General features: G+C 42.2%; 1 protein-coding gene across 5 annotated transcripts in view; it reads right to left on the bottom strand.

Moving 5' to 3' along the window:
* Exoc2 (exocyst complex component 2) overlaps nt 1-22479 on the bottom strand; it is a 180306-nt gene that overhangs the window by 29820 nt on the left and 128007 nt on the right. For all 5 annotated transcript variants that reach the window (XM_052726869.1, XM_052726873.1, XM_052726870.1 and 2 more), the window contains 2 exons: nt 21201-21317; nt 9706-9847 (listed from right to left, as the gene is read on the bottom strand). In XM_052726869.1, the coding sequence (XP_052582829.1) occupies nt 9706-9847; nt 21201-21317 (259 nt within the window). The remainder of the gene's footprint in view (nt 1-9705; nt 9848-21200; nt 21318-22479) is intronic.

The raw sequence follows: 22479 nt of genomic DNA, 5'->3' as shown, positions 1-22479 counted from the left end.
GCTAAAACTATCTTGTTGATGACCCTTGAAAAATGCGAGGAAACTTGTTTGGAAATGGCTAAAGAAAGGACACATTGTCCTGTCCTTCCCATAGGAAGGAACCAAACAACTTATGGAGAAAAGGTTTTTGAAAATTTGTTTAGTTTTCTAGGTAAGAATAAGAATCAATACTTTGCAACCCTTAATAAGAAATAGATTATCTAGGTGAAATGGAGGGAAAGGAAGAGACATTCTTGTCTCAGGTGGCCGTAACTCAGGAGTCAGGGCACCAGACACTCCTGTCACTCACAACTTTAACAGAATCAGCGGTTCTGTCCCAGGTCCCTGGCTTACTGACTCTAAGACTGAGGTCTAGGGAACAACAGAAAGGTGGATTTTAAAAGGAGTTTTCACTACAGAGAAAAGGCTTAAAGGAGAAAGATGAAAGCTCTGTGGCAGAAAGCATAGCTCCAGAAAGCACCCGAAACTCCAGAGGGCCCAGAGAGGGTCTCCAGAAATGGGAGATGAGCTCCCACATGGGAGGGGCCCCACGAGAGGGAAAAACCTGCTGGGCGGTTTTTCAAGGGGCTTCTTATTGGACTCAGGAGAGAAATCTGACAAAGACTGAGATGGTTTCTACTGAGATTGGTTAGTTTCTCTGGGCTTACTCTAAGCCCAACCAAGTGGGTACCTCTGTCCTGTGTATATCTCCCTGACTCAACCAGATTCTGAGTTGCTCAACTCAGTCAGGGGAGAAGCCCTCCCGAGCTCAGCCCCACTCTGTCCGTCTCTGACTTGCTCTACTAGCTGTGACCTTGACTGTCTGGTAGTCATTGGCCCTCCCGGCACTGCAGCGCCTGCACCTTGCAGGGACTGCTGGTCTTAGAGGATGCTGGGTCTGCTGGCCATGAATTAGACTGTTCCATTTGTTCTCACATTTACAGTATCAGCGTGTAGTTTATATGGATCTTTTTCCTCTATTGCCAATGGGTAGTTAACTCTTTTATCACAGTTACCAAAATGTAGCTCGTTTTCCTTGGTTACCTCATGTTTAACTCCTTGTCCATGGGATGCTCTTCCTGGACCAAATGGAAGATAAATGTTATAACCCATTTTTACAGTTTGCTCCACCAAACTATGTTATCAGCTGCATTAGAAGCAGGAACATATGAAGGAATATAACACCCTGCTTATGTTCCATGAAAAGTGGGAGTTGGGGTAGGGGTGGGGGTGCTTTGTGGGAACTAGCCAGCACTAATCTTGCCTTCCCAGAACCCCGTCCTTCCTCTTATCTCGTCAGCTTGGCTTATCTCATACCCAGCCTCCTCCTTGTTTATCTTCCTCAGCATTCCTGGCCCAGCTATTTTAACCTTCACATCCCCTTTAATTCTAATGTCTGTTCTCCCCATAACAGTGGGCTGGGGATGTAGCTGTGTGGTAGAAAACTTGCCTCACACGCAGAAGGTGTAGGCACTGGATTTGACATCCAGTAGAAGGGAGGAAGAGAGACATTTTTATCTTTGAGTTGTATCTCCTCAAGTACTAACAATGACATTTAAAAACAAACACACACACACAGAAAGAGGAGCAGGTGGGGCAGCCCAATGGGTGAAGGACTGGCTGATGACCTGCACTCAAGCCACAGAACCCAAGTACCTAGCACTGCTACAGTGAGATGGGAGGCAGACAGGAGAAACTTCTGGAAGCTATTGTGCCAGACAATCTGGAGTATGCAGTGTGGCAGAAACAAGTGAGATCCTGCATTATAAAACCAAGCTGGAAGGAGGAGGCCTGCTTCTGGCCAGTCTGCTGACTTCCACACCTGGTGAGGGAGGGCACATGCACTCTCCACTCTTTGCACACACACTGAAAAAGAAATAAAGAGATCATGGCACAATCATCAGTGGGGATGAATCATTAGCTACAAGTTCATGGTGAACCATTAAAGGATGGTCCAAATAACACTTGGATTGAATTCTCAACCCTAACACCACAAACAAGAAGAATAACAACAAAACCTTGGATACTATGGCGCTTCCACTGTACATGGAAACAGAATTTAACTACATGGAAACAGAATTTAACCTAACACCTTTTTATTAATTTATGGGAAACACAAAGGACAGATAACAGCACGGAGAAACAATCTTAAAATCTAGGACTTCTAAAAATCCACACAACGAAGACTCTTATTTAACAAATATGCTGGAAAGAGAGATCCTAGCAAGTTAAACAAAACTAATCAACCAACCAACCAACAAAAGCAAGGATGCATCAAACAAAGCAGAACAGAGACCCAAGGGAACCCTGCGAATACTTTCTGTGTAATAAGCATCTGGAATTTGAACAGTGACAGGACATTTGGTGAAATTAAGGAATTACTATTAATTTTCTTCCAAGTCTTATGAAAGTATTATGATTGGTTATATTTCATTTGGAAAAATTAGTCTAATTCATGGTCATCTTTATGTGATTTACATATAGATGACATGATCTAATACCTGTGATTTAATTCAAAATAACAGATCCTGGAGGCAATAGGAGTCCAGGAGTGCAGACAGAACACACAGGGCAAGGGCTGGTAACTGCTGGAGTTGGCCAACAGGTCAATCAACATTTGTTATTCTGTTCTATTCTGAAATTTTCTATGATAAAACCTAAAAGAATGAGTTAGATTTGCACAATAGGACATTAGTTTACCCTCACAGCATAGTTTATAGCTATCAGTTTAATACGTAATAAATACTTCAGCAGATAAAACATGCAAAGAAGAAATATGCAGGCCACAGTCCATCTCAAGGTTAATCAATTTCACATTGAGGACATGTAATGCCAAAATTAAGCTTTATTGAAAAATGCTTGGCAGACACAGAAATTATAACCAAATGTCCAAAGCATTGTACAAATGGTTTTATGGCATTGACTATAATATATTAAACTGTTTGTTAAAAGGAGACAAGGTCTGAAAAACAAAGTGAGTTTACACAATGAAGTTGTGATCTAGAAAGATGAAGAGCTAGGCTTATCCTCTTTCAAAAGTGGAACTCTTTTCCATTTTTTGAAAAGATCAAATATAGGACCATTAAAACAGCCTCACAAAACTTCTTAGGTGAAACAAGAGACATCCTGGGAGTTATGAAAGCTTTTCCTTCAGAGTTCTGGACAGAGAAGGATAAAGGATTGGGCATTTCTTCAGGGATGAGGTTCACTCAGTTGGCATCTGTTTTCATCAAAAGCAGCATTCATACTGAGCTAGGCTGCTCATCACAGGAGTCCAGGAACCCAGGAAGAGTGGACCCAGCATCAGCACACATTCCGCATCCAGAGAAGAAATCTACTTTTGAAAAGTACTCAAACATATAACATATGATCTGTAAGGTCAAAGAACTATCACAAGTGTTCTAGAGAGGCGGTGCTGCCTTTAGGAGAACCTTAGTGCTAAGTGCTGATCCACTGTCTGTTATTTTGTAACTGCTATGATATTTAATAACAAAGTTCCCTTCTTTGACATTTACTGAATGAGAATAGTTGATTTCCCTTGCTCATAGAATCCCTCTTCCCTCTCTTCAACTGGACGTTTAGAGCTTGGCCTGGTGCTTGGCTGTGGATCTCTGCATCTGCTTCCATCAGTTACTGGATGAAGGCTCTATGATGACAGTTAGGGTATTTACCGATCTGATTACTGGGGTAAGAAAGCTCAGGCACCCTCTCCACTATTGCTAGTAGTCTAAGCTGGGGTCATCCTTGTGGATTCCTGGGAACTTTCCTAGCACTAGGTTTCTCCCTATCCCGATGATGTCTCCCTCTATCAAGATATCTCCCACTCTGTCCCTGTTCCAGTTCGACCATCCTGTTCCCTTATGGGAAACCTACAGAGGCAACTGAACCAAGCTAGTGGGAACTCATGAACTTTAGACCAACAGCTGTGGAGCCTCCATGGGACTGGACTAGGTCCTCTGCATAAATAGACAGTTGTGTAGCTTGGTCTGTTTAAGGGATCCCTGACAGTAGGATCAGGATCTATTCCTGATGCATGAGCTTGCTTTTTCGAGCCCATTACCTATAGTGGGACACCTTGCACCACCTTGATGCAGGGGGAGGGGCTTGGATCTGTCTCAACTGAATGTATTAGGCTTTGCTGACTTCCCATGGGAGGCCTTACCTTTTTGGAGGAGGGGATGGGGGGTGGGTTGGGGGATAGGCTGGGGGAGGCACGGGAGAGGGGAAGAGAGTGGGATCTGTGGTTGGTATATAAAATGAACAAAAATATTTTTAAGAAAAAAAGAATAGTTGATTCAATCTGACATTCTATTGAATCTATTCATCTAAAAACTAAAGTGTTAATTGGTATTTTAATTGCTGTTAATTTTCTCATTGTACCTTGCTAGAGGAACTTTGTCAGAGTGTTTCTTGTGAATTAACACACTAATTGCTAAGAGTCTGTCAGAGAATGCACACTGTGAGTTGGGTCCTACAGGTGGACACAGCACAGGATAAAACAAGTTCAAGCAGGGCAAAGAGCCAGGGGAACACCAGGAGAGAAGTCCTGGGCCAGGTTCAAACAGTTGAAGGTGTACTCTGTGTCCCATCAGGAGGTCTCAGCTGGGGCTGGAAGGGTAGTGGGAAGTCCAGTGGAGGAAACACTATGTACAAGGACCTCTGGGAAAGAATGTCACACACTGGTACTGAGAATAACTGCATGGCTGGGTGCTAGTTACAAGAATAGCTCACAATTGAGCAGTGAGGCTGGAGAGGGACACTGGATCAGCTCATGACCAGCACTGAAGTTGAGTATGTCCATGAGACTGGGGGGCCGAGGGGGGGCTTTTGGAAACCTCCAAACATCTCAGGCTATTGCCAAGGCTACTGGTTGCTCTCTATAAACTGACAGTAAAGCCCTATTGCTGATGACAACACTTCCATATTTCACTGAACATGGAGAAGTCAAGCTGGTGGGTGTCTAACTAAGGCTTTCACTCCTACTGACTAGTGTTCACGGAAGTACTGGAGGGTATTCTGCATACTACCAGAGGAAAAAGTAAACACCAATCCAACTACAAACCCTTCCATCTACAATAGTGACTGCCTGTGTGGTATGCGGATGCAACAGTGGCACAAATGTGGGAGTAACCAACCACTCTGACTGGACTTAAGGCCCACTCCATGAGATGGAACCCGTACCTGACACTGCTCAGGAGGCCAAGAACCTGAAACTGGACAGACCACAGGAACCGGGAGAACCCAATACTATTGTTCTGCTAAAGGAACAAAGCAGTAAGATGATTCCTAAGGACACTGCTATATCCACAGATCAGTGCCTTGCCCAGCTGTCATCATCAGAAAAGCTTCCTCTGACAGCAGATGGGAATGAATGCAGACACCCACAAATGGACAATGTGCAAAGAATAAGAGGTTTGGGAACACTCAGTCCTAAGTGGGACGGTGTAATCAAACCTATCCCCTCAGGGCTCACGGAGCTATGTGGAAGAAGAGATGGAAAGATTGCTGGAGCCAGAGGGGATGGGTGATTCCAAGGAAACAAGTGTCTTCCAGACCTAATAGGAATGATGTGGATATGAACTTACGGAGACGGTGATATCATGCACAGGGCCTGCACAGGTTCAAGCCAGACTGTGTCCCAGTGCTGAGAAGGGAAAGTGGACACGGGCTACCACCCTCACCCAAGAAGCTATCTCCGATTAACATCTGCTTGCAAAACAAACAAACAAACAAACAAACAAACAACTGATTTTCTCCAATGAAGTCTCACAGGGAGAGAGGCCAGGGCCTAGGAAAGGGTATAGTGAGTCTTCACAGGCTAGTGGCAGGCAAGGGAGGGAGGGAGGGAAGAAGAGGGGCACACAGAGGTGCAAACAGAGGGGACTGACTGCTGGGTTCCATTATCTAGAAAACCTGAAGGTATTTAGGGAGAAATACTTCAAAGTTCACTGATAGTTTACAAGTTGTCTTTACAACTGATCCTTTTGAAGTGTTAGCAGAAGTATTTCACTTTTATAGGAATTAATACTGAAACATTTAGCTGAAATAAATGGTTCATTAATGGTGTAGCATAATTTTATTTGCTGACATCAACTATACCTTTTTTTGTATACTCAGAGCTGGATATTAGTCACACATTCATTATGTTTACTGATTACAATTAATACAGCAATACAGTGTATCGATAATTATAAATAATATTAAGTCACATGAACATCACTTAGGTAAATTGATGAGTGCCTTATAAAGGGTGTTGAAGAGCAAGTTAGCCTCTTCTACCACTTCCTGTGAGGATACAGGCTTTGTCCTCTCTGAAACTTGAAGTTTTTCTCATATAAGTCTTTCACTTGCTTGGTTAGTTATCCCAAGATATTCTGTATTAATTGTGGCTATTGTAAAAGGTGTTGTTTCCTTAGTTTCTTTCTCTATTTGTCATTTGTATATAGGAGGGCTACTGATTTTTTTAAGTTAAACTTGTATCCCACCATATTACTGAAGGTATTTATCAGCTGTAGGAGTTCCCTGATGGAATTTTTAGGGTCACTTATATATCCTATCATGTCATCTGCAAATAATGATACTTTAACTTCTTCCTTTTCAATGTGTATCCCTTTGATCTCCTTCAGTTATCTAAGCTAAGACTTCAAGTACTGTATTGAATAGATACAGAGAGAGTGGACTATCTGATTTGAGAAGAATCACTTTGACTTTCTCTCCATTTAATTTGATGTTGGCTATAGGTTTGCTGTAGATTGCCTTTATTATGTGTAGGTATGTCCCTTGTATCCCTAATCTCTCTAAGACCTTTATCATAAAGGGGTGTTGGATTGTGTCAAAGGCCTTTTTCCAAATCTAGTGAGATGATCATGTTTTGTTTTGTTATTTCCTTTCAGTTTGTTTATTTGGTGGATTACATTTACTGATTTTTGTATGTTGAAACATCCTGGCATTTCTGGGATGAGGCTTACTTGATCATGGTGGATGACCTTTTTGATGTGTTCCTGGATTCAGTTTACAAATATTTTATTGAGTATTTTTGCACCTACGTCCATAAGGGAAATTGGTCTGCAATTCTCTTTCTTTGTTGAGTCTTTATGTGATTTGGGTATCAAGATAACTGTGGCCTCATAAAATGAATTTGGCAATGTTTCATCTATTTCTATTTTGTGGAATAATTTGAGGAGTAATGGTGTTTGTGCTTCTTTGAAAATCTGGCAGAAATCTGAGCTAACACCATCTGGGCCTGGGTTTATTTTGGTTGGGAGACTTTTAAAGACTGCTTCTATTTCCTGGGAGGTTAGAGGTCTATTTAAATTGTTTATCTGATTTTGATTTAACCTTGGTTGGTAAGTGGTACCTATCAAGAAAACTGTCTATTTCTTTTAGATTTTCCAATTTGGTGGAGTATAGGTTTTTAAACTATGTCTTTGATTTCCTCAGTGTCTGTTGCTTTGCCCCCTTTTCATTTCTGATTTTATAATTTGGATATTCTCTCTCCATCTTTTCGTTTTCTTGGATAAGGCTTTGTCTATCTTTATTTTCTCAAAGAATCAACTCTTTGTTTCACTGATTCTTTGTATTGTTCTCCTTGTTTCTATTCTATTGATTTTAGCTCTGAGATTGATTATTTCCTGCTGTCTACTCCTCTTGGGTGAGTTTGCTTCTTTTTGCCCTGGAGCTTTCAGGTGTGTTGTTAAGTTGCTAGTGTGAGATCTCAGAGACTGAGGCAGCAAGCATGGGGCCGGCATGAGTCTGCACCAGTTCCCCAGCGTGTATGCTGTGGTGAGTCTGCACCAGTTCCCCAGCGTGTATGCTGTGGTGAGTGTGCACCAGTTCGCCAGCGTGTATGCTGTGGTGAGTGTGCACCAGTTCGCCAGCGTGTATGCTGTGGTGAGTGTGCACCAGTTCGCCAGCGTGTATGCTGTGGTGAGTGTGCACCAGTTCGCCAGTGTGTATGCTGTGGTGAGTGTGCACCAGTTCGCCAGCGTGTATGCTGTGGTGAGTGTGCACCAGTTCGCCAGTGTGTATGCTGTGGTGAGTGTGCACCAGTTCGCCAGTGTGTATGCTGTGGCTGTTACTTTGTTTTTGGAACTGCGAACAGTGGAAGCAGGCATGTCTTTCACTTTGGCCTGCACCTGAGACTCTTTTCCTATTGTCGGGTTGCCTCATCCAGCTTCGGTTTGACGGCTTCTGTCTTGTCTTATTGTATTTTGTTTTGTCATATTTGGTTGTTGTCTACTGGTGGCCTGATCTTTTCTTAAGGGAGACAGAGGGGGACTGGATCAAGGAGAGAGGGGAGATGGGGGGGAGCAGGGAGGAGTGGAGGGAGTGGAAACTGTGGTCGGGATGTATAGTATGAGAGCAGGATCTATTCTCAATTAAGAAAAGAAAGTAGAGTTTTACTTGCTCATAAAGAAGAATGAAGTTAATCACCTGAGACAAACAGATGGAACTGGAGGTTATCACAAAACAAGCCACTGTAAGAAAGACAGATGTTGCATGTTCTCTCACATGCAGATTCTAGATTTTATTAATACAAGTGATGTGAAAACAGAAGGGAGGGATGACTTGGTGTGAGGAAGGGAATCAGCAAGGGAGATGAGATGATGTCAAGAGACAGTCATTGAGGGGTAGGGAGTATGGTACAAGTCCAGGATACACCTGCATGAAAACACCACAGAGAAGCCTGTTATTTTGTACAATGATTGCATGCTAATAAAAAAAGGGAGTTGCTGTTTTAAAAATTAAATAATCATGTTCATATAAAAAAGTATTTAATGACTCTGGTTTGGGCATTACTAAATGTAAATAGTGCACAATAAAAACCAAAGATATTTCAACAGTAAATAAGCTCATTGCCATCTAGTAAGAGTAACATATAATAAAAAGGACAATCACAGTGAGAATGATGATCAGAACAAACTCCTTAGCCAACAGCCATTGGCAGACACAAGAGGAACTGGGGGTTAATATCAGCACGGCCACTCCCACAGAAACAGGAGTTCATGTAGTCCATAGTAGTTTAGAAAAAGAAACAACTATTTGGTCAACCAGAAAGTTTATAGGAGGGCTCAGATCATGGCGCACATATATATACACACACACATATACGCTTGCACACACACAGAGAGTAATTTAAAATATTTATTTGATTAAAAAAGCAATAGCTATTTTAAAAAGATCTAAAGTGACAGAAGTTGCTTTCAGCTATTCCACAAACTTAACACTGGTACTCCACCACCAACCATGCTGTGCACTGATTTTTTTTCTCCTTGAATTACTGTAATAATCTTATTTCTGCATATTTCCCTTCTATCCTTTACACTTTCAGCAACAATAAGATATTGCAAGGGACTAAATTTCTTTAAATTTTTTTGCCAACACTCACAAGATCACAGAATAAAGCTGTCAGTCACTCTAATATCTACGTGGAAAGGGAATACTATAGGAAGACATCTCTAAGCCACCCATGATCATAAGGTATAATTAATGGTTCTCAGGAGGCAAAGAATAAGCTACTACATATACATAAGGGAAAGTACTGAATTCCACTATCACAAATGATTTCAACCAGTAGTAAAAATAAGAAATGTCCTATCTTTGGTAGGAATATGAAAGCATGAATAGAAAGAAAAACAGTTTAAACACATCTTGGTTGACAGAAGCCTATCTATAACTATCACCCTAGATAACATGTGGAGAAGCCGGGAATGCTTCTAGACTTACCTGCTGGAGGCAGGCAGTCTTTCCAGTCAAAATAGCCTGCATATATCCCAGGTTCCAAGGATCCGACAATAGGATCTGCTTTTAGCTCAATGTAATTTTCAAAGAGTCGTTGGTCTAGTTCTTTCAGTGATGCCATGCTAACCTACAACACAAGACAAAGAGTATAAGATACCCATTTAAGAGTGAAGGAAAAATGAAATAATGCAAGTAAATATACAATGTATTTTAAAAAGAACATGTCTATAAAGTTCAGGTTTCTAGCTTATCTACCTTAGTAATAAGGAGAACTATTAGCGTGGCTATTTTACACAGTAATAAACAGTTCCCATCTATGGAGTAGAGGTTATGCTTCAGAATACTTTAAACTTTCATTCTGTAGGCAGAGCAAACTGGCAGTATTGTGGAGACCCACAGAGGCTTCCTAGTGGGCACTTACTCAGGGTCAAAGAATCTGGGCTTGCTTTACCCAGCAAGCTGCATAATAGGATGATTTGACCATGGGCATAGTTACCAGGTGTTTTGAAGGGTCTACACTTGGCTGTACAGTGTGCTTGGATCTTGCAAGAGGGAGGTCTTTTGCCTCTCCCCTTGGCATTTGTATAAAAAGCCCTTCTGAATAACCGCCTAGCACGGCTGGTTATTGAAACCACGGCCCTCCCGAAGCTATCCTGTGTCTCTGTCTTTCTAATCATCTCCTTCTCCCTTTCTATCTAATATTTCCTCATTCCCCTCTCCTCCACCCTAGAACCCTTCAAAAGGTGGGAGCAGGTCAGAGGTGGACTTCGGCAGACTCCCACATAGTATAAACACTAAACAGCCAGTAACCTACAATACAAAGGGCACCAACTGCAATGTTGCACATCAGTGATGTCATTCCAAGGCATTCTGCTCTAATAACCTGTCTGTGGCTACCCTGGCATCCTCCAGTCACATGGCTACATGACTGAGATGTGTCTAAGCACTGAGCAGTCTGAATTTATACTATAGTTACTCCACACAGACACAAAATACAGGTCTTGCTCCGTCGTGGTTCAAACAATACACCAAAGATGCTACTAGGGAGTCCTGGTTGAGTATTACAGAGGCCCTGAAATAGGCATAGTTTAGCACAGGACAACTGTAGCTAATGCTGGCAGTAAGGGCAAAGCAGACAGAGAGGTTAGCATCAGCCTTACAGGAGTAGGCTTGGTTTCAATGGCACTCAAATGACTAAGATACCATTTGACAGCAAAAGTGTGCTGCCCCAGGGTACTTTGTAGTGGAGCATGGCCAATCTTCTTTCATGCCATTTACCTGAGGGACACACAGGCTTTTGGAATACCAGACCTCAACTTCAACAAACTGACAAGAAAGTGGAATGCACATCTAAGGAACGTACCTACTGGGAAGCCAAGCACCCACCAACCAGTGATGAGAGCAGCAGCAGGAACAGAACACAATGGCAATCCTTCAGAGGAGGCTAGAGTAGATCACAGAACATGATTTTATGGAAACACGACATATAATTTCCAAAGGGACTGAAGTGACAGGCAGCTTGTCGTTCAAAGCACAAAGTAACACGTACAGAAATCTAAAGCTGGAGTTAGAAACAGGGAAGATGGTTCCAGGTGGCTGTGTAACACAAACCCACATAAAGTCAAGGGAGATAAATGAGCCACAAGAGAAGAGCCACCAACTCAACAAGCAAAGAAGACATTTTAACTGGATTTTGGGCCAGTTTGAGCTACAGCAGATTGCTGAGCTCCAAGCTAGACTGATGACACTACATATCCAGGCACATGCTACAAGTTTTCAGTTTCTAAGTGAATATGGGGCAGGGGGAGGTGAGAATCTTTCACGTTTTGAGAAGAAAGTAGCAACACCTACAGAGAATAAAGGATCAGTGTGAGTTCTGAAATGCCGTCCTCAAACCTGAGATCACTGCAAGTATTTACAGGGGTAAAGGAACCCAACCTCAGAACCATGTCGGCCCCTTAACTAAGTCCAGAAATGCACATTCGGTTATGAAAGGGTTCAAGGAATGTATCACACACATTTGTGAGAAAGGGCACTAACCTGGAGTCGAACAAATCAGACTGGGGAAGAAGGAAAACAGTGGCAGAAAATGAATCCAAAGTCCTTTCTTTCCCAAAGTCCTTCATGCCTACTATCTACAAACATAAACCTAACAGATTAGAACCATCCTAGAAAAGTGAAAATATAAGTTCTAAATAAGTATTCTTTTCAAAAACGTTTTTGTTTTACATGTTTTGTCTGCATGTATGTATGTGCACCACTTGTATGGAGGTGCCTGTGGAGGCCCAGAATAGGATATCAGATCTCCTGGAAGTAGAGCTACAGAGGGTTGTGAGCTGCCATGTGGGTACTGGGAACCAAACCAATGTCCTCTGTTGTAACAGCAAGTGTTTTTAACTACCGAGCTATCTCTCTAGCTCCAAAGATTCTTTAATTTTTTTTTTTTTTTTTTTTGTTTGTTTTTAGAGACAGGGTTTCTCTGTGTAATAGTTTTGGTGCCTGTCCTGGAACTCACTCTGTAGACCAGGCTGGCCTCGAACTCAACAGAGATCTGCCTGTCTCTGCCTCCCAAGTGTTGGGATTAAAGGTGTGCACCACCACAACCTGGCCTAAAATAATCTTAAAAGAGGGTAGGAAGTACAGTTCAGTGGTAGAGCATATGCTTAGCATGTCAAAGACTTGCTGATCCTTAGGAACGGCCCCCTCCAAGGCCTCAACAAGAAATTCTTAAGCAAAAAGAGGCTGACAACAGAAAGGGGTCATACCTAAACCCATGTGGAGATGAGGCAGCGAGGAAAGAAACTTGAGCTGCAGATGTGTAAGAGAGAAGTTTAAAAGAAGACAGACTTAGAATTAATGGTTTAAACTCCTAAGCAGCTAATAAAATAGAAAATTAAAGTGGACGGGAACAAATTCAGTTGGAAAACCATTAATGCCAAACACAGGTTTCAAAGTATATAGGTTCTTCGGAAAAGAAAAATGTGGGATGTAGTAGAACACCTGCCTAGTATGTGCAAGGTCCTGGGTTAAATACCTGGTACTGGGGAAAAAAGCTAGGGGATGAGAGGGCAGGTGGGAAAGGAGGAAGGGGAGGAAGGGATGAGGGAAAGGAAGAGAGGGGAGGAAGGGATGAGGGAAAAGCAAGAGCGGGGAGGAAGGGATGAGGGAAAGGAAGAGCGGGGAGGAAGGGGAGGAAGGGGAGGAAGGGATGAGGGAAAGGAAGAGAGGGGAGGAAGGGATGAGGGAAAAGGAAGAGCAGGGAGGAAGGGGAGGAAGGGATGAGGGAAAAGGAAGAGAGGGGAGGAAGGGATGAGGGAAAGGAAGAGCGGGGAGGAAGGGATGAGGGAAAGGAAGAGCGGGGAGGAAGGGATGAGGGAAAGGAAGAGCGGGGAGGAAGGGATGAGGGAAAGGAAGAGCGGGGAGGAAGGGATGAGGGAAAAGGAAGAGTGGGGAGGAAGGAATGAGGGAAAAGGAAGAGTGGGGAGGAAGAGGAGGAAGGGATGAGGGAAAGGAAGAGAGAGGGGAGGAAGGGATGAGGGAAAGGAAGAGCAGGGAGGAAGAGGAGGAAGGGATGAGGGAAAAGGAAGAGAGGGGAGGAAGGGATGAGGGAAAGGAAGAGCGGGGAGGAAGGGGAGGAAGGGATGAGGGAAAAGGAAGAGAGGGGAGGAAGGGATGAGGGAAAGGAAGAGTGGGGAGGAAGGGGAGCAAAGGAAAGTTCCTGGCAAGGCCATTCTGGAAATGAAGCTGGGGCTGGGAGACCACTCAGTTGATAAAGAAAATGTCATGTATCTACTTAGAAAGCCACTCATGTCAAAGACCCAGGCCATAAAAAGACAGCTGTGGTGACACAAACTTTTAATACCCACAATGGGGAGGCTGAGACAGGCAAACACCCGGAAATTACTAGCCAGTCAGCCTAGCATGATCAGTGAGCAACAGTTCTTGGAAAGAGACTCTGTCTCAAAAAACCAACATGGACAGCTCATAAGGAATGACAATGAGGTTGAACCCTGACCTCTACATGCAAGTGCACTTAAACCATGCACACCTGCACACACACAAATATAGCTGCATACATATGAACATACATACACACATTCCTGCACACTTACTCCCTAAAAAATGGGGGGAAAATGACCAATAACAGAAATGAAAGTGAATACACTACACTGGCAGGTTAAAAAGAGGTTATTACAGTTTTATTCCAAGAAGTCTGATAACAATGAGAAAATGGACAAACTCAAAAGTCAATCGAGGTCATTCTTTTAAAAAGCTTTGCACTTGATACTCTTACAGAGGACCAGGGTTCAATTTCCAGGGCTTTCATTGGTTGGCTTACAACCATCTGTAACTCCAACCCCAGGAGAGCTAATGCCTTCTTCTGGCCTCTGTGGGCACCCAAACATACATGGCATATACACACATACATCAGTAAGATAAATCTTCAAAACTTAATTTGAAGAGCCAGGCAGTGGTAGCACATGCCTTTAATCCCAGCACTTGGGAGTAAAGGCAGGCTCTGTGAGTTGGAGGCCATCCTAGTCTACAAAGCAAGTTCCAGGACAGATAGGGCTGTTACACAGAGAAATCATGTCTCGAAAACCCCAAAATAAATAAATGAATAAATAAATTTGGAACAAAAAAATAATTGATAATAAGAGGTGTCACTATTAACAGAAAAAAAGCAAGAGGATGAAGCAGGATGCAAGTAAATGGCCATCTAAGAACTGGCCACTAGCCTTTCCTTGCAGTGGGTCTCAGGGACTTACTAAATCTGAGTGGTGAATATAGCTCCACCCCAAATGGTGTATTCATTTTCTGTGACTGTTCTGTAACCCATCTTATACCTGAGGATGAGGCTTTACTCCTTTGCTCCAGTCTCCCCCTCAGTGACATAACCACAAACCTTCATAGACTGTTTGATTTAGCCCCTCACCCCCATCTGAAGGATACTGTGAAGAACTTCGCTACCGATTACCTCTACCACTGGTGTTCGAAATCATTCCACAGTAAGTTAGTTGTTTTCCCTTCCTTGCTACTCCCCAGAAAAACTAAGTTTCTAGAGATGAGAACTAACTGAAATATAATTCTATGAACAGTCAATTTCAGCAAGATGAGATACACAAGAAGATATAATGAATGAGAGAACTGAAGAAACATCCCTAATCAGTACTGAGAACTAGTAATGAGGATTCATGAACAATGACAAAGCTGAAGCACTGTGGAGACTAAAGTGGAGGACGTTTTATGGTTGATGAGCTAATGAGAGTGTACGGTTGGGTACCATCCAGTGGTGGGAAGGAAATGTCACATGATGAAAAGGTCAATGGTTCAGAGGGCAACAAAACTTTGTCAAGCTGAGATTAATTAAAGAAAGGCCATTCTTCACAGACAGGGAAAGCCACAGGCAAACGTTCTTTCAACAGAGCACAGGAATCTGGTGTTGAATGAGTGGCTTGAAAGAACAAATGAATGGGAAAGACGGATGGATCAAATGAGGTGAATGACAGCACTCTAAAGTTTGGGAGATGGATGAAAGCCCCCACAAACACAAGCCAGGGGCATTTAGGTTTCCTTCTCCAGGCAAGGAGAGGCTCAGGAATATGGGAAGGAGGAAAAACTACAGTCAGATTTGTTTCTGGATGCTCACTGGATACTCTGTGAAGCATAAGTTGGATATCTGGGGAAAAGGGGGGAGGGGATAAAAAATGCATCTGCAAAGCAGGTTCTTGAAACACAACAGGTCAGATGAGGAGAAAGACCAGACTCAAGACAAGAACAGGAGTGCAAGTGAGTAGAGGATGATCCAGAAGATCTGGGGCTTCAGATAACAAGTGTGCAGCATAAAGTGTCATGAGGGATTCAGTCAAAACCAATTCCCATTAGCAGAAGAATACAGACGAGTTGGGGATGTGACTCGGTTGGTGGAATGCTTCCCTAGCATGCATTGGGTGCAGTCCCCAGCACTGCATAAAACTGGTTATATTTATGTATGCTGTAATCCCAACACTTGGGAGATGAAGACAGAGGATCAGAAGGTCAAGGTCATCCTCAACTACATATCGAGTTTGAGACCAAACTGAAATATAGGACCTTATTTCAAGAAAAAACAACCACAAAAGCAAATGAATAAATAAAGAAAAGGTGGTAATTACACACAATGGAATACTACACAGCCTTATAAAAAATAGAGGACACTGTAGTTAGTGGCATAAGCTAGGTACAGGAAGACAAATACTGTGTAATCTCATCTATAGGAAGAATAGTTATCTTTCTGAAGTCAATTTCATAGACACAAAGCAGACAGCTATCCAGAAACTATGGGAGGAGAGGTGCGGTATGAGAAAAGGAGAGACGTGATCAAAGGCACGAAGATTGAAGTTTCACAGGCTGGAGGAATTTGGTTCAGAGAACTACTGCATGGAGTGCCTAACAAGTATTTTAGCTTTAAAAATTATCCAGATAATACATTTTGAATGTTCTCACCACAAAACATGGTTAATGAGTGGATGGAAATGCTAATTAAACTGACTGAATCTTTCTACCATGTATCACAGATCAAACCATCACACTGTACTCTACAAATACACATAATTAGCATCTGCCATTTAAAACAGCTATATCAATAATCAAGAAAAGGGTTCTGGCTGGCTGACCCAATGGTGACTGTCTCTGACAGGAAAGACATCAAAAGAAAGAGGACTTTGGCTTGGGGATGCTGGTCAGAAGCTCTGAAATCCCACTAGGAATGTCTAGTGAAGATGTGTGGTAGGAAACAGACATGAAATCCAGGGAGGAGGTAGAAGGTTCACGCATTTGGGCATCACTGGCATTAATGGTAAAGCTGGGTAGATCTGATCACTAAAAGAAACTGTGCCAGGGTGATGAGGAAACAAAAATCACACGTTCAGAGTATACAAGTCCCACAGAGATAGTGAAAGATAGGTGCTTTCACCTGCTCAGACAAAAGGTTTCGAACTTGAGACCCTCCCATTCTACCCTGGAGAAGTGGTCATTGCACCCACTTGTTCCTATCCCTTCACAGCTTTCTAAAGACACAGAAGGCAACCCAGTCTCTTACTTCTGAAACCATGTCCTGAGCCTGAACCTTTCATCTCCTTTTCTGAAAGCTTTTCTAAAGTCTGCATTGGAGAATACCCTGTCAATAATAGGTTCTTGACTTGACTAATGTATATTTCTCTTTTTTCCTCTCCCTTCACCCTCACTCCTTCCTCATTTCCTACTCTTTTTCTTTTTTTTTTTTTTTTTTTTGTAGTACTGTGGATGGAACCATGAGGCAAGCAAACCTACTCTACTGCTGAGCTACATCCTCAGCCCCCACTGTGCGTTTATCCATGTATGTATCATTTTGCCTTTCCCATATGTAGAAGGAATGAATGTGCGGCAGCTAAATAGTCAAAAATTTAGTTCAGTATTTGGGAAGAGGGAACACATTTGCTCAACTTACTTGTCTATAGAACCTTAAACTCTAAGATGAATTAATTTACAAGTAATTTATTGTAAAAAAAATAGCTTCTTGGCAAAACTTAATTAATGTACTCTGATGAAGAAATGGGAAAGCTAAAACAAGCAGAGACACAGATAACATAGCAGGAAAGAAACAAAGCTGCATCCAAGCCCATCAATACACTCAAATGGACACAAATTTAAAATATCGAATAAGTGTACTCAATTAAACTAAAAATAATGAACTATGCTACATCTAGTACACAAGGATCAAACAATAGAAAATACTCTAAATTGGTGGCTGGCTATAAAGGATCTTTTCTGGATTTGTGACAAAAAGAAACTGTCCCCTTCACCCTCCTGAGTGGAGTTTCTGAAGTTAGAAGCACTTAATACCAGACTTGATCAATGTCTGCATTCTCAAGTCAGGAAGAATCTGCAATTATACAAATCCTAAATCAGATGTTTGTTTTCTTAAGACTGATTCAGGTTAATTAGCACCTAACGATGCAAAAAAATGGCTTCTAGAATTACATCATTATAGCAGCCACAATAAAAAAGCATGCTAAGGTTTATCAACCCTCCAGCTCTGCTGTTCTCGCCCAATGCTCCTGAGGAATTTGATCTGTGTCATATTTGGTCTCTATCCTCAGAACAAAGCTGTATCCCTTGGTCTCTAAATGCTTCCCAGCTATCTCTTCTACAGTAGAATCAATAGAAATGGAAAAGGCATGCAAATTAAAACACATAAATGGACACTTTTATAAACAGAAAAAAACAAACACTATGCTGGGAAATGATGGCTAAATGTAACCTATCTTCCCCAAAGCAATCTGGCTATTTATTACCAGGAGCCTGCAAATCTTGGGGTCTTATGTGAAGTCAGTGAGGGGAGCTGATCAGGTGCAGGGTAGTGATATGATACGGATCAGGTGTGGGGAGCTGAGTAGGAACCGGTTAGTGGGGTGATTGAACAAGATGGAAGTAATCTGTCTTATTAACAACAATAAACACTTTGTCTAGTATATTAAAGATGATTTTTATTTTTATTTCTCCTTTTCAAAAATATAGTGAGGTCTTTCACAAACTGAAAAGAAGATGGGTGAGTAGGTGGGACTTTCTAGGCACACAGCACTTGCTGTCTGTGACCAGAAGGTACAGAGGCCCGTGGATTCCTCAAGGGGCCTGCTGTAAGGCAGAACCTTACAGGGTAAGAGGACTTATATATTCTTATCTAATGAATCACCACTCAGTGTCGCTCAAGGTCAAAATGTCACACAGTAATCAATCAGCTTCGTGTCCTATTTTCATTTCCTTGGGGTATATCATCATGACACCTGTTCCATTCTTGGCCTCAGGATATAATATGAGGCTGGAAGCACTCAGGACTTGGAATCAAAAGAGTTATTTTCAAGTCCCTGCTACTTTCAAGTGAAGTCCACACACACACTCTCTGCACCTCTGCCCTTATGAAAATCATAGAACTAAAATATCATCCTCATTTACTTCTCAGAGATTCTACATTAAATAAGATTATATGAGGGGCTGGGGAGATGGCTAGGTGGGTCAGTGCTCCATACACAAGCATAAGGACCTAAGCTTGAATCCCAGCTACAGTGGTGAGTACCTATGACCCAGGACTTGATGGCCAACCAGCCTTGCCAAATTGGTGAGGTCTAGGTTCAAAGAGAGAACCTGCCTCAAAGAATAAGGGAGAAAATAGAGGCAGACCCCTGATGTTGGCCTGTGGCCTACACAGACATGCCTCCCCATATGAACACATACATATGAATAACAACACACCTGAAAAATACCATAAAAGTAAATACAATTATATCTGTGAAATCATTCTACCCTTCAATGTCACTGATCATTACATTTTAATACAGTCCTAATAAGCATGATTATGTATATACTATTTCTATATTAAATCAACTCTACTTGGAAGGTAAAGACAAAATGAAGGGGCCAGAGAGATGACAGGGTTGGTAAAGGTGCTGGCTGCCAAGCCCGAAGACCTGAGTTCAACCCCCGGGACCCACATGGTGGAAGGAGGGAAACAGCTCTACAAGCTAGCCTCTGACCTCCACAGGAATGTCACGGCATGCACAACATAATAAATGTAAAAAAGAAACAAGATAATTAAACAATTAATTAATGAAGAAGCAAGATCAGAGGAATTTTAGAAACGGTTGTTTTCAGGCTTCTACTGGCAGAGCACCAATAAGAAACTGGGATGGGAAAAGGAAAGGCAGCAGGAAAGAGGAAGAGAGAGGAGGAGGAATAATCATGGAAAAGCCTTTTCTCCTGCCCCACTGGGCAGCACATCCCACAGTAGGAACTGAGAGAAGGCCTGGCATCCAGTGACAATGTGAGAGAGACCCTCTAAGAGAGCATGACCCACCATACAGAAACAGGAGAGACGGCTGTTCACTGTGACCTCCCCATGATTTTCTTGGCAGGCATCTAGAGTTATTGTCATTGGAAAGGGAACTGTGAAAAATAAGGGCTGTGAGTGACCTTTTTTCTTCAGAGCAGCAAGTGGGTTTTACCTGCTTGACACCATGGAAATAAGAGCTTCGGCACACAGTAGAGTGAGCAGGTGTGCTGTGGTCCAAACCGCTTTACTCTATTCATTTTAGACTCAACTGAATAATTTCAAGACATTCAAGAAATAATTTTTAAAAAGATAATGCTGAGTGGGCAAAAAGCCTACTGCTTCTTCTGAGCTGTCCCTGGGTCCTCATAGTACCTTTCTCTGTGATTTAGACAAAGATAGGAAAAGATATCAGAAACTTTCCTTTGTGCCAGCTTCGTTCTGCTTCTTAACAGTACAAATGAAGGCAACATAATTTCTGCTTATTCCTTCACAAAAACTGAGAGAAAAATCAGACACTGCTTCTAACCTATGCAATTCTTCATCACTTCACATATTTTAATGATAACATTCTTCATATAGACACATTAGTATTTGACTGAATAAAAACAAAGTAACCGTTTTCCACAGATCTTTAATTATGAACATGAAGATTTTCTGGAAATAAACTAGACATTTGGCCTCAAAGCCTTAAGTCACAGCATTTATCAGCAGGGTGATTAATCTTTACGAAAAGGCAGGAAAACAAGACAGAGCCACCCACTCTGACATTTTCATTCTAAAAAAAAAAAAAAAAACCCAAGCTAGCTTATGAACTGGAAGCATCATTTATAAAAAGTAGATCGTCCACTGAGAGTAAACTGATTACATGATTAACAAGATGCTTATCTTTCTTGTTTTCTTCGCTGAGAAAAGTGCACTGGCATTAGACAGTTGGCTCAGTTTTACCTAGAAATCTGATAAAGTTTGCTCAGGAACTAGCAACCTTTACAACAAGGTACTTCATTTTTTCCTCTGCTTCTTATGTGAAAAACTATAAACAAGAGAGCGAACATTCTCAAACATGACGGCAGCCCACCGATCTGCACATACACTTTTGCCTACATCCAGCAGGCGGAGCGCAAAGCACACACAAGTTCTGGTTAAGCCAGGAAGGAAGGGGCCAGAGGCTAGAGAGCAGGATGTGCGCATGCCCAGGCTTAAGCAGTCAGGCAGGGCTTCAATCACAGGGAGAGGAAGAGGGGAGGAACAGGCTGGATTAACAGGAAGAGGTCTCAGTGCAGTCAGGACCAGGGGTGCTGTCACTAGTGCCTAAAGGCTTAAGCCCAAAAGGGGCCAAATGGCGAGATTCTTAAAGATTTACTTTTGATGTTTTCTCTCCTAATTGTCTTGCCTGACTTTTGAACAGCTCTGACAGGGTTAAGCAAATCACTTCAACCAGGAGAAAGCTTTGCTCCAGAAAAAAGCAGTGCTACATTAACAGTTCTAGGCAAGGAAGGAAATCATTCCCTGATAGGTCAGGTGAGGGTAATGGGTGTGGAGGCCTGAGGAACTGGAGCGGAGCGGAGCCAAAGAGACGCTGAGAAAACTGTGTGGCAAAGCACTGGACTTGTCTACTGAATACCAAAGCACTCACCTGTGTTATTTTTTCTATTCCTTGGAAGTTGTGCTTTTCAAAATGTTCTGCTATGTTTAGGAAGGTGTGGCGTTCTAAATAGCAGCAATTGCTCAGGACTATCAAAAGCCGCTGCTCCTAAAAGTCAAACAGGCCATTAGAAGTTTACATTGACAGTACTGGTGAATGCAAAAGGTAAACCTGATCACACAGTAAGTGTAATGATAGGTGTCTGCCCTTTAACATCAGTACCCAATGCTCTGATTTTCTTGACTGTTGATTTCCTAAAACTGACACACAGAAAGACATAATACAATTCCACCAATTGTTGATTATTACATTTACACTGAAGAGTTAAACAGAGACTTGGGGTACAGCTCAGCAATGAGTTGTTCTCTGGAATGCTCAAGGCTCTGAGTTCTACGTCCAATATCTCCCGAAGAAAAAAGTCAAATGTTTCCTTGAATATTTTATGTAGATCAAAGACCACACAAATTGATAGTATGAATAAGTACATAAATGTAGGAACTATCAGAAAGTGGTTTATGAATCTTTCACAATTTGAGAACATTTTAATGTCCTATTATCCATATGCAAGCAGGGCTCCTTGTTCCCTCAAGAAGTTTCTGCCTGTGAGGACCTGTGGGAATGTTTTCTATATCCAGGAAGAGCCTCCTTCCGATGGGGAGTGTTTCTGAGCAACCCCCGCCCCCGCCCCAGGAAGACAAGGAACGGGGAAGAGAGCCTTTTGCTGTTACATCTTCAAGGCTTTACCCACCTAAATAATTTCCTACAAAATTACTAGACTGCAATAGCAATGCTATGAATACAATAGGCTTTCTACAGTTCAGAAGAACTATATCTGTACATAAAATTCTAGGAATGGCCCTGCTGTTGCTGCGGTTCACTTCAGGGCAGCCCAAGTCTGTGTTCCTGCAGGTGGGAGGCATTCTCTGGAATGGTGACTCATCCAGGCTCTCAGTCAAGACCCTTGACTAAAACTAAGGCAAAGCCACTTTCCAGGAACAGCTCTCACCCACAGCTGGTTACTCTTTCTGTGCAGAATCAGAATAACTTATAGTTAAGTACTCCAGGGGAGAAAATGCAGAAAAACACAGGATCGTGTTCTTTGAGGCATGCGGACCATGGCATGAACTGAAGTCAATAAAGGCTCTAAAGTCAATAGCCAAGCAAACCTTCTAGTAATTGTACTGAGCTCAGCCAAATGCCCAACATCTTCTCACTTCTTTATTACAATTTCCTATCTTTATTTCTGGCACAATACTGCCTACTTACCACC

The sequence above is a fragment of the Peromyscus californicus genome, unplaced genomic scaffold (assembly GCF_007827085.1).
Source record: "Peromyscus californicus insignis strain IS unplaced genomic scaffold, ASM782708v3 Scaffold_8__1_contigs__length_139910024, whole genome shotgun sequence".
In the NCBI taxonomy this organism is placed as follows: domain Eukaryota; kingdom Metazoa; phylum Chordata; class Mammalia; order Rodentia; family Cricetidae; genus Peromyscus; species Peromyscus californicus.
This window is presented reverse-complemented; position numbering and strand designations above follow the sequence as displayed.